At 34.2% G+C, this 12,440-nt stretch overlaps 2 protein-coding genes across 3 annotated transcripts; one reads left to right on the top strand and one right to left on the bottom strand.

The window, feature by feature from the left end:
* The first annotated feature begins 16 nt into the window (after positions 1-16).
* On the top strand, positions 17-4,574 carry nSMase (neutral sphingomyelinase). 2 transcript variants are annotated; one of them, XM_046630519.2, is made up of 7 exons: positions 17-152; positions 232-306; positions 564-737; positions 936-1,119; positions 1,347-1,673; positions 1,752-1,857; positions 1,971-4,574. In XM_046630519.2, the coding sequence occupies exons 2-7, from the start codon at positions 254-256 to the stop codon at positions 2,318-2,320; spliced, it is 1,194 nt and encodes a 397-aa protein (XP_046486475.1). In that variant the 5' UTR covers positions 17-152; positions 232-253; the 3' UTR covers positions 2,321-4,574. The 2 variants fall into 2 exon arrangements, with proteins under 2 accessions (XP_046486475.1, XP_046486474.1); XM_046630518.2 differs by lacking the exon at positions 17-152 and having other exon boundaries at positions 159-306.
* Graf (GTPase regulator associated with FAK) lies at positions 2,509-12,390 on the bottom strand. Its single transcript, XM_046630511.2, has 20 exons — positions 11,646-12,390; positions 10,901-11,058; positions 8,910-8,981; positions 8,736-8,837; positions 8,505-8,615; positions 8,297-8,401; positions 7,740-7,811; positions 7,570-7,636; positions 7,387-7,484; positions 7,193-7,287; positions 6,964-7,045; positions 6,760-6,862; positions 6,447-6,668; positions 6,073-6,178; positions 5,659-5,986; positions 5,383-5,566; positions 5,121-5,277; positions 4,981-5,037; positions 4,772-4,851; positions 2,509-4,684 (listed from the first exon to the last, which is right to left on the bottom strand). Exons 1-20 carry the CDS (start codon positions 11,803-11,805, stop codon positions 4,593-4,595), a joined length of 2,451 nt encoding a protein of 816 aa, XP_046486467.1. The 5' UTR covers positions 11,806-12,390; the 3' UTR covers positions 2,509-4,592.
* Between the last annotated feature and the right edge of the window lie 50 nt (positions 12,391-12,440).

The following is a 12,440-nucleotide window of genomic DNA, read 5'->3' as shown; positions in this document are numbered from 1 at the left end:
ATCATTTGTCTCTTTTGCGCTGCTGATTTCTTGGATAGCTCTGCCTCTATCCTAGGGAATTTTTAGTGCTGCAGCAATGCACCCACGGCTGCTCAATCACGATCACGTGTCGATACATTGAAAAACGGGGCCAAATTTACAAGAGTTGCGAGGTGTGAGAACCTAGAATTTGACATATGCGTCCCTTTAATTTATCATTTACATATTTATTCATTTAAACTGTTATTTTAGTTCGCCTCTGCATTACTCCGCGATGTCAATTACAAATGATGAACAAATTCTAAACTTATTAACTCTTAATTGCTGGTATGTATGTGTTGATAACCGAAGTATAACGTGTATTTCAATTTAGCCAACTATAATATCACGTATAAGGATAGAAAATAGTTTGTTTCATACATCCATTGTTTAGCTTCAACACTCAAAACCATGTTCTTGACAAATGTTTGTTAATGCACAATGTAATAGTTGTCATCTAAAATTGAACATAAACCGTTTGATATACTGTGGATAATACCTTGAATGTTTTTAACTGAAGTTTCAAAATACATTATTTTCTTTAGGGGCATTCCACTTGTATCAAAAAATAGGTTGTATCGAATGGAGGCGATTGCTGAGAAATGTGTGACAGATGATTATGATGTCGTTTGCCTGCAGGAAATTTGGTCAGTTAGTGACTTCAAAATGATGAGAGCCAAAGTTTGCGAGAAGCTACCATATTCACATTATTTCTACAGGTACAGAAAAAATCATACATGCTGCATTCGAATAAGTCTACGTTGTTTTCTGAATAACACAACTAACAGTAGCACCATGATCGTAACTAATAAAACAGTAAAATATTTTTAAACATTTTCTAAGTATTTTGTAGATCCGCTAGGCAAAACGCTATTAGTAGAAGAACAACCTCAAGAAAATTATCAATTTTTTCACAGCGGTGTTGTGGGATCGGGCATCTGTATGTTTTCTCGTTTCCCTATCCAAGACGTAATGTTTCATAAATGGCCATTGAACGGATATGTGCATAAAATTCACCATGGTGACTGGTTCGGTGGAAAGGGTGTCGGTCTTTGCAAAATAAAGCTCAAAAATTTTATTATCAATGTTTATGTGGCGCATGTAAGTGGAATATTGCATGTATCTTCAATCAGATCTATCTATCCTTGTTACTAGAATTTTCTGACCTTGACCTACACATTTGTCCGTATGCACGAGTCCCTATTTGTTCGGTATTACTCAGATAGTGAATCTGAATAATTGACTCTTAGATTTGTAATATCACTTTTGCCCTTAAAGAACTTTACAAGAAACAAAAATTTCTGCGCTTACTCACATATTTATTCCAGCTACATGCTGAATACAACAGGGATAATGATGAGTACAAGGCTCACAGAGTGCTGCAGGCATTTGATACTGCACAGTTTATTAGGATGACTATGGAAGGATCAGATGCGGTAGTTCTTGGAGGAGATTTGAATACGGAGCCAAAAGATATAGCTTATCGCATCATACGCGGTGTCGCTGGCCTTGAAGATGCCTGCTCAATTAGTAATAGTAAGTTAGGGACCAATGAGTGTGCCAACAACAGTTACACACCTAAAAAACTAGCTAAGAAAGAACCAGATGGAAAACGCATTGATCATATCCTATATCTCGGCTCAAAGAACTCTAAGGTACACAATTGAATGTTATCTTTAACATTGTCTATGATCATCAATGACAATTACCTTTATTTACTTCTTTACCCACAGATTGAAGTAGCTAACTATAAACATCCTTTTCCTAAAAGAGTTCCAAACAAAGATTTCAGTTATTCAGACCACGAAGCAATCATGGCAAGCTTCAAGTTAAGAAAAGGTAGAATTTTACCGTATTATCTCGAAAATTAGATGCCTCTTTGCATTTGATACTTACATACAGTTACTGTCTTCCTAAAATTGAGAATAATTGCTAAGAATTTTTCGTTGCAGGAGAATTTGACAAAATTGTGGGGCCTGATGTGAAGGAATCATTAAAAGAGGCTCTTGCTATCTGCCAGCTCGCTCTGAAATCAATAAAGCGTGAACGTATCTGGTACTTGATAGCAAGTTGTATATTAGTTGTACCATTAATTTGGTCAATGGGACTTGAGTACAAAACACCGTACATCGGAATAAGCATCGGTATTAATGTAGGTCGCCTTTTCTTGACAGCAGTATTGTGTTATGTAATTTTTATGAGCACATTATGGAACAGTGTAGAAAAAAATGCTCTAAAAGCTGGATATCGGGCAATGGAGCTTCACTTGAACCAATTGAATAACCAGCTAAGTTCAACATGACACACTTTGCAAGTTTACGTATATCAAACATGCATGTAATTGTACTATATTGCAAGCATCTTGATCCCACAAATATCTATTGGTCTATACTGAACATTTAATACTACCTAAAGCTTTAGAATATTTTTCATTATCTGCTAAGATATAGACATCCTAAGGAAATTTTAATAATATTTTTTGGGAGTAGGTACTCCCGACTATAAACACTGATCGAGGGCATCTAAATTTTGTAAGTATTATGGTTCAAGCTCGAGTTTTCATTTTCAGTAATTCTAGAGATCCTGTTCCACAGAGCGTATAACTAGCCATTAATTTGATCTGTAATTGTCAAATGTAACAAACAGAGTATACATTTACGAAACGAAAAATTACGCTCACGAGAGAAGCTGTCAAAAGCACTGTGATATTTTAAGTCGATAATTCGATGAATCATATTTTGCAAGAAAATCACGAAAAATTTTACTGTAAAAAGCAGTTTATAATGCACTTCGAGAATGCTTAATTGGAAAAATAGATATAAATTTGATACAATACGTCGCTTGGTTAATATTGATCTCAACATGGCTTAGTTCTTGCAAGAAAAATCTCATGATAAAATACTTGGCCTCATTAACTGCTGTTCAAATACTTTGTTTATTATCACTTTAGTCCAACACAATTATCATGTATGAAAGTTTCCACTACAAGTTACATGCTACTTATTATTTTTAATGTATGTACTACTCAAGACGTTCTCTTATAATAGGGATTTTTGTTTATTATTGATTATTTTCATACAGAGTATTGAACTGTGGCCCAATAGAACATTTGATGCTCAAATAGACAATAAAATGAATGTAACATGTTTTACGGTAGGAAATATCGTTAAAGGGCAAGTGGCTGAATACTTGATGTATTTAGAGAAATTACCCATTTATAAATGCAAGGGATAGTTGTAAGCTATTCCAGCAAATGTTGCATATTCATTTTGTATTTACAATTGCTGTCCCGGTGATATGTTTAATAAACGAAATGGACTACATTAGTAACATTGTTAACAATTCACCTATTCCGCACTTTTGCATCCTACTTTAATTAATGATTAATTAGTATAGAAATAGTAAGTAATGTATACAAGCTAATGTTATACCGTAGTACTTCAACATTAAACCTACCACAAGCAGTCAAATGACCGTTATTAAGGTTTCGTGTAAATTACCTATGTACAACGTTATTATATCGCAATTTAACTTACGAGTTCTCTTCAATTACACTTGCAATGAAATACAATGCGATTTTCAATACATACTCACATCTCTTTGTAACCTGTCCCATTTGCTACGGCTGTTGATTTAACCAGTCACGGTAGGAATAGGTTGATACGTAAATTGTCGATAGGTTTAATGTTAATATTAAAATTTATGGTAATTTACTAATATTTGAAGTTGAATAATGAGGCCATTGGTCAATTCTTCAAGCTACTAATGCCTTTTAACAGTGATAAAAAGAAAAACTAGTGTCATTTTAGATTCACCGATAATGTTTACTTTTTGGAGGCTCGTATTTTCCAATTCAATAATTGGGAATCATTCATTTAATCAGTAATCAAAACTCCTGGCTTTTAGTGACAGCAAAGTACTGTCAAAAATAAATTTTATTACCTGTACCTTAACACTACAATACTAGAACGGTTTATTGCAAGCATAAATCGCATACTATAAAATATGGAGCCTGAACGCATTCTAAGAATAAATATATAAATAGGCGAAAAGTTTAAAAGAACCAAGAATATGGCACAGCTTACACTAATCGCTTTATAATAGCAGTGAATAAAAATTTATATTTAAAATTTCCATAGCACTACGTGTATAAGACGTTATATATAGGTAGTGTATCTTTACCTTATATTTACAAGTAATATTGCCTCAGGGGCTTCGAGGTATTGCCAACAATGAATTTTTTCTAAATATGAATAAATATGACATATATTAACCGTATAATACATATTGTAATTCATTTGTGAATTATGTACAAAGTAAACATTTTTGAGCGAGACAACTCTTATTAACTAAAATACATACATAATTGACTGCCCATATGGTTCTCAAACTTCGTTTCAGCTTTGAACTTCATTTGCGTGTGAATTTTCACCTGTAGTTTATTTCTCGGAAATAAATATTTAGGAAGTATATGTATGGCGTTTCAGGAATGTGCAAGTAGGAATGTATTTAGAAATATTGGTATACTTCACGATTTTTCAGTAACTATTAGGCACTCTTTGGTTCAAAAATCTTCAAGGTAACTGCTCCACATAATTCCTGGGCACCAACCCTGTCTTTCCATTCAATGTTCCCTCCAACCATCCAGGTTCCAATGAATTTTTCACTGTAAAATCAGAAATCCCAACTTTATTTGAGATTTTTTGAACTTAGATGTCAACTGTTTTTGGAGATCCCAAAACCTTTGACTCACCATTCGTTATTATTTGATTCGGCTCAAATGATAATTCTCCATCATTTTCCGCCATGCAAGCATACAACGTTCTCACCCTCCTGTAGAATTGCATAGTGAATCATATATTTATTTAAATAATAAATCAGAGTATGAGCATAATGTGGTAATCAAGTCGCATCACAGATCAAAATAAGTAATTCTTGGCGGTTAAACAGTCAAAAACATACCAAATACCACCCATTTGTCCCGGACTTGAACGACCACTTCCAGAAGATGCGTTCACCCTTCAGAAAAAAAATTAAGGCAAAATATGAATTAAAATAGATAACTCGTCCTGCTGATAGCAAAAATTGATTATTGTAATTACAGAGGTAGCGGCGGGTTTCCTCGCTGCTGATAACTCGTAGTATAATGTACTCCCATCATTGATCCTCGTTTTTGTTTCACTGGCAAATCAGAGGGAAATGGATTTGGATCTGAGGCTACCGACTCGTTTGAACTACTCGTGTTTCCACTTCCTGTAACTATACAAATGCATGTTAACTGCAAGCATCGCCAAGACCTTCTTGCCTAATGAATTTCCAATATCAGAATATGGCAAATGGGTCTAGTCCATTGAAAATTATTACCCTTATCTGTTGAATGGTAAATGAAATTTGTATTGCTCAATTTCATACGTCCTGTTCTACTTTCTGGATAAGACATTCGCTGAGTACTTTGATCGATTTCTTCATAGTCTCCATTTTTTCTATCATCTATGGAGGATCCAGAAGCCACAGACATAGGTCCATCATAATACGATCTTGTGATCAGCTGCAGAGCATAATGAGATAATAAGTCAATATTTTCCTCAGTTCAAGTACCATGTTACACGATACTGGGTGGATGAGAAATTATTTTCATACATGAGCATGCGTTGTTGGTACAGCTATGTGCGGAGAGTATCTTGATAATATCGTAGTGCCATTTCCTGTAGAGTTGTGACTTTCTTTAACATCAGGCTGCATTGGGTTCAGAGTTTGTGACTGAATTAACTGCCCAGGAGGATTCTCTTTTGGAGGACCGCTACCTATTCTCTGACAGTTCTCAATTAGTATTTCGACCACTATATTGTGAAATTTTATATCCATTATTGATGCAACCGTTTCTTCTTCTGGTCTGAGCAAAGTGGGTCCAAAACAGACAGCCAAATTTCCAGTCGTCATCAAGTTCTTATCGCTTTTTTTAGCCACACTGTAACGCAAAAGTTTCACATCTCTCTCACATGTACTTCGATATACGATTACCTTGATACGAAAATTTATGAAAGCTCTGCTTACCTACTCAGATGATTTATCAGAAGAAGAAGCATGTTGAAGTTTGCTTTTGGCAACTTGTATACGAGTGTATGAACATCGTTAATCCGTGTTTCCTTGTTTTCTTGTTCTGAAAACAGTCATCAGGTATACAATTAGTTGGTTATAAAATTCTGTCAGATTCCTGCGTTTACGTTGGTTATTAAAAAACATGACAAATGTTGGTAGGGATCAATTAAAATTCACGGAAATGTCAACATGTATCATAAAACAATGCTGATTTCAAGTAATCGTGAAGAGTGAGATGCCATTACTGCTGGAAGAATGATAGAAGTAGTCACTGCTTGCCAAAGGTTCTTGCTCATAAAAATGGCAACATAAAAAATACCTATACGCACTCGCAGCTGCTATGAAGCTGTGGTAATATCGGAATGTCATCAGTGGCTCAGACAATGTTCGTAAGTAGGTTTTCAAGGCGCTTGTAATCGTTTTGCTTTCCCATTCAAAACGATCGTCTAAATTGAATTTTTCCAATTTCCTTCTATCAAGACCCATTGCCAGAAGTTTATTTACTTTCGAAGATACTCCTACAACTCTGTAGAGCCCCTGCTCGTTTAGTCCTGAAGAAAGGATGAAGCAGTTTCTAAATCAGAACTATTCACATTCGAAGCACATTTACTATATAAATTAATCGAGAGATTGCTATCTTACCTCTGTCCTCTAAGGCTGCTATGCATTTTGATACAAATGCAAAGCCAGTCTCATCAAGACCTGTTTCCTCCACCATTACAGATGGGCCTTGCAGGGCGTATGTCTGTACACATAAAAAATGATGGTAACCAACATCCATTTGAAAGTACAAATAAATTACTTTATGGTAGATAATGATTGCTTGAAGGAAAATGTATTACTTACAGGCTCTTTACCATCCATCGCATCCATCCACAGCTTTCTATCAGATTCAGAAAGAGCTTGGAATGTATATATTACTCCTGGTCTAAAAAGTAATTAAAAACAGGGACTCAACGGTTTGTCATATTTGTAAGGCTGGGTTCAACGAATGTAAACAGAGAATGCATTTTAATGAGGCAAAACTCGTTATAGTTATGCATTATTCAGAGTTCTATACAAATTCAAAACTTACTTATCGACAGCAGTGATGTCGAAGCAAAATCGTTTTTCTATAGAATCGGACATACGCCGTACACAGGTTGCAAGGGTGAATTTTTCTCTACTGCTCTGTTAGAAAAATATTTTGATGAAGCATAACAGAGTGTACAAAATAAATCCAGAAGATTTTTCGAATATTTGACACTGTAACGTCGCAGTAATACTTACAAATTTTCCAGTAAGTTGGTTGTAAGGTATCATAGTGAATTCTTTTTTGTCTTTCTGATATGTACAGTATTGTTTTGTCCATGTTGTACCAAAGGCCTCTGTAATGAAACGAACACGAGTTAGTTTTTCTGTTTTCTGTACAAATTAGTAGAAATATATTTTCCATGAAACTGTATTACCCACTTTTTTCCATCAAAAATAAATAGCCTTCACGCGAATTTAATTTGCAGAGGGCTGCTTCGGCAGAAGACTGAAAATTTAAAATAAAACAATTGTCAGAGAGGATTACAAAAGCCACAAAGACTATACTGTGGAGTAAAAAATTAATACATACTGAATTATTTTTACTTTACCTTTTTCATCTCCTTCATTTTATTCATGAGTGACTCAGTTTTATCCCTGGTGGCGAGGAAATTCTCCCTTGTCTTATAAAACACACACACACACAAAAATCAGCAATTAATAAGCTAAATATTGCATGCAAGTTGTTATCTTGTTACAACTAAAACCAAAACATCAAAACTGTTATATTTGAATACCTCTAGTTTCAGATTCAACATCATAGACAGTAATGAGCAAAATTGAATTAATTTGCCAGCTCCAGATTGGGACAAAACGGAGAATAAAAATCGAAGCTACATTTAATTACATTGTCGTAAAAGTTACTATGTTATTAACAAAAATGGTAAGCCATTACTAAGTTAGAGGTGGTGCTGTGTGTGTGAAGGAGAGGAGATCAAATATTGAAAAATTATTACCATCATTACTGTTTTACAGTGAATAATTACAGTGACTTGATTTACTTTGATTAGTTGCTTACACACTGAATGAAGGAAACTTATAATTTTTTTGCTTTCGAAAGTTCATCAAGAAATATTTGTACTTCAGATAACAAGAAAATTCATTTCACCTTTTGTATTTTCAACTGCAACTCTGTCATGTAAGGTTTAAAGTCCTTTGCCACTTCGTGCCCTTGATGATAGAAAGTTAGCCATCCAAACATGAATCCTAGCAGCTATAAAATCAATGCGACACGTTACATTGCTGTAGCATCAAATGATTGTCAAATGGGGTGCTTCTAAGTTGTTATAAATATTCAAATTTGAACGTGTACTTACTGTTTCGACAAATTCAAATTTCTTGCGTTCTTGAACCTCTTGGAGCAGAAATACATATTCCAAACTGGCTTGACAAAAATGTCTTTCAGCCATATCCAATGTAGCGTCTGCCTGAAATTAACAAGATTTTCATTAAACAAACGTACATGATACATATTTGAACATTGATAATAAAAATTCAACACATATGGTCACATGAGTAAATATATGAGTCTGTCAGAAATTATTTACCTCCTGTAGTACATTATCCTGTTTTTTTGTGGACAAATTTAAATAGCGCTCTTGACTCTGGCAAAATTTAATGGTTTGCTTTTCAAACTTCTTTTTCCCTTCCTGAAAAGCACATTTATTCTAGTAAGTTAAGAGAGTCCTCAGCAGAAAGTATTTCATCATTTAATGGGTTACCTTAACGCCACCAATGTGATCCTTTCTAAAGTTTTCCAGTGGCAATATTATTTGATCATACGCACGCTCCAGCTGAAAGGATTGAAACAAATGTCTTACAGATGACAAGTAATTAGAAAAATGACAGATAATTTCATATCGCAACAACTTAGTAATAGCTAAGAAAAAACACAAACGCAGAGTGAACAATTATTGAGACAACACTACACATTAATGGGTATGTGATTATGGTTACAATTGATCTTATTCAATGACATACAGTACAACCCCGATCAACCAGGCTGCTCGGGACCAACGAATCCATGGATAAGTGAAATCATTATATGTTTTATTTGTCGAAGATGTAAATATTAGATTGAATTACTGCCAGCTTGTTGTTCAAAAGAATTCAGTACAACCGTACCCTGTTGCTCGTACGAAGCACGAAGGCACTCGAGAGGATGACGTTTAAACCACACCCCGATTAATCGGGGTTCTACTGTACGTATAACAGGCATGTAATTACATATGCAATGATCCATGATATGCACATAAATCAATGCTCGTCAATTATTTTACATTCAAATAGACCAGCCATGTCAAAGGTACATCTATTTTTTCTTCATTTTCTTGAATTTGGAAACTGATTACTTCAATACATCAGATATTGATGTATGATATTGTTTGATATGAGGATATTGCTGACTTACTTTACCAAATCAGTTTCATTTCCAAACCATATATAATTGATAAAAGATGCTGCAGAAAGTCTTTTTTATGTATATATATCGTTATAAACTAATGTCAAAGTATTTGCCAACACTGGATGTATCTTTGTTTTTAACATTGTTGAATGAGTGTTGTAATGAAAAAAGGTTTGCAATGATTAATTAACAGTGATTCAAAAGACACGCTTAACAAATATAAACGCATTGCTGTACAAAGCTGTACAATGTTGAATAAATTATTAATACTAGCATAAGAATGAAAAAGTGGTGCTGCGCTATCTCCGTCAAAAACTCGACTATTTTGTATTTTTTATGCGCACTAGTGCTTATAAAAACTACACATTATTCTCGTTTTTGACTGGAGGTAATACAGAAAATAGGTTTTGTGGCATGTGCGTGTATAGGTATATATATTCGCACTTTGCACTCGTCAAGGAATTCCCAATTTATGCGCATTTGCAATAAAAATAACTATTAATGTAACTTTATGTACAGAGCCTTAATAAGTATCATTGGTTATACTCTATCACACCGTTTCTACAGGAATATTAGAAAACCGGCTACATTTGATGGTTAGTTAAATAATATACGATAGTTATGTAATTAGATAAGACGTATTTATGAAGAGAAATGAATTTTGCGCTGACAGCAAAGTTTATACTTCGAAATGAAAGGATGTCGCACATTTTGATAACTTTGTTATAAAAAGTATATTCCTTTTGAATATAATATTGCGTATTTTAATTGTCACTGTTGTTCAAATCAAAATATATATACGTAAATAATATTACTAATTTTGGTCTATAAACTATAAACTGTGAATGAAATGAGTCAACTATAGAATAGCTATGAATATTGGGTAAATGTATGTTAAAAACGTTCATGCAAAGTAATATAATACTTGCGTGTCTTAATTTGTCCACTAGGTATAAAAACAAAAGACTTGGTTAGAAAGTTAATTGATTTATAAATTGAATAACACATTAACATGTTTAGCTCATACTTTGAGTATAAGGTCAAACTTTTATTGAATTAACAATTAATAGCATTTTTCACTGGCTGTACTTGGTATACAGTGAGTGCAATTTTCGCAGTATTCAACCAATAGCAGAAGCAGAATCCTAGGAAAATCGCACAGCGTGTAGCCAGTGAAAACTTCTATAATTGTATGTAAATTATACTAAATTTCATAAAATATTATTGATCAACTCAATTTAAGTAAAACATAGATCAAAATATGCAAACGTTTTAGGATAAATTTTTTCAACATTAACTGGGTCATACCATGCGATCACGCTCGTCCTCAATCGATGCGATAAGTCTACCAAATTCTTTCAAACTCTGTGATATGTGTGTTTCGTCCTCGGTTTGTGTTTCGCCAATACATTCAAAACTGAAGTTCTGAAGTGTTTTCGAGAATGTTCTTTGAGCTCGTGATAAATCTGCAAATCAAGATCACGGTAATAAACCTCATTAGCTAATCATGCATCTAAACATTAGTATTACGTAATTTATTAGCTGTGACTGAAGACTCGATTCAATTTTCTATCGCTTTAAATGAAATTGGTATAACTTCTTTAAATAAGATTTGGTAGCTAATGCCTTAGGTGATGTATCAATTTAAAAAATTCAAGAATTATCGAAGAGCTAGCAAGTTGCCTCAGTATGAGCCTGACTGAATTTTCTTTTAACAAATAAGTTTATGTTGCGTCAAGGATACAAGCTCTATTCAAATGATATTGAAAATCGTTTTTTTACTTCTGGTTAGAATCAGAGAGTAATATATATATGTCAATTTATATAATTCTTGGAATAGATTACTCTTTCTTTACACAAGACTTGTTTAACATATAGCAGAAAAATTCAACCAGTTATGTTTTAAGTGGATTTTCGCCCTTTTAAGGCCCTGAAGTTTGTAGGACTGCTGCATTGTCCTAATGTTCAGACGGCAATAAGGATAGTAAAATGCAGCGATAAAATTTTTTTGTCAAACTTACTTTATGGAGTCGTAAATGTGAAAAAAACTTACTTCTGGCAGCTATAAGCAAATCCTTGACCTCCTTTATCAAGCGTTTTATCTGTTGACTGGTTTTGTCTAATTCGCGTTCATGGGAATGAAGATTATCACGAAAATAGGGACTGTCCGTCAAACAGTCGGTAAATTCCAGCGGTTCCAGACCAACACCCATTATTATTAATTATCTTTCAAACGATCGTATAATCATTCACAACTGAGTTAAATCAACTGCAAGCACAAATCTTGTAACGCTAAAATACGTAGGTGCGTTACCACAGAGAACGCGAAAGCTTTGCGGCACAGTTCAACTGCATTTATAATTTTCTTCGACAATTAATCCACAATCTGGAAGATGTCAATCAAGATTGCCAATGGAAGTATCAACACAGCCAATGGCTTAATTGTCCCAGTTATCACTAATCACGGAACAAAAATACGTCGTATCCACTCCACCACGGCTCCACCGCTTTCCGTTGAAAATTATTGAAAAAAAAACTTCAGAGATGAGAGACTCAAAAGCATAATTCATGAATAGAATAACAATATGGCAAACGTCAATTTAGATTTTAATGATCAATTTTAGGAACGCGTCCTCGGGAATAATCATGAGATAACCGATGACGACAGATGTCCAAGCTTTACCACGGTTCAACAATATATACATGTGTATCCTCTTCCCCTTTGTAAAAGATGGAGCTGATTGTAAAATTGGCTGACGGCCATTGACCAATGAACGCATGGCGTAACATTGGGTGACAACCACTCACGAGATAGCTCGGAGCAAATTGGAGCGCAGGCTTGTTCGGA

The sequence above is a fragment of the Neodiprion pinetum genome, chromosome 6 (genome assembly GCF_021155775.2).
Source record: "Neodiprion pinetum isolate iyNeoPine1 chromosome 6, iyNeoPine1.2, whole genome shotgun sequence".
NCBI classification, from domain to species: Eukaryota; Metazoa; Arthropoda; class Insecta; order Hymenoptera; family Diprionidae; genus Neodiprion; species Neodiprion pinetum.
The sequence above is the reverse complement of the archived record's forward strand: the minus strand, read 5'-3'. Positions and strand labels throughout refer to the sequence as shown.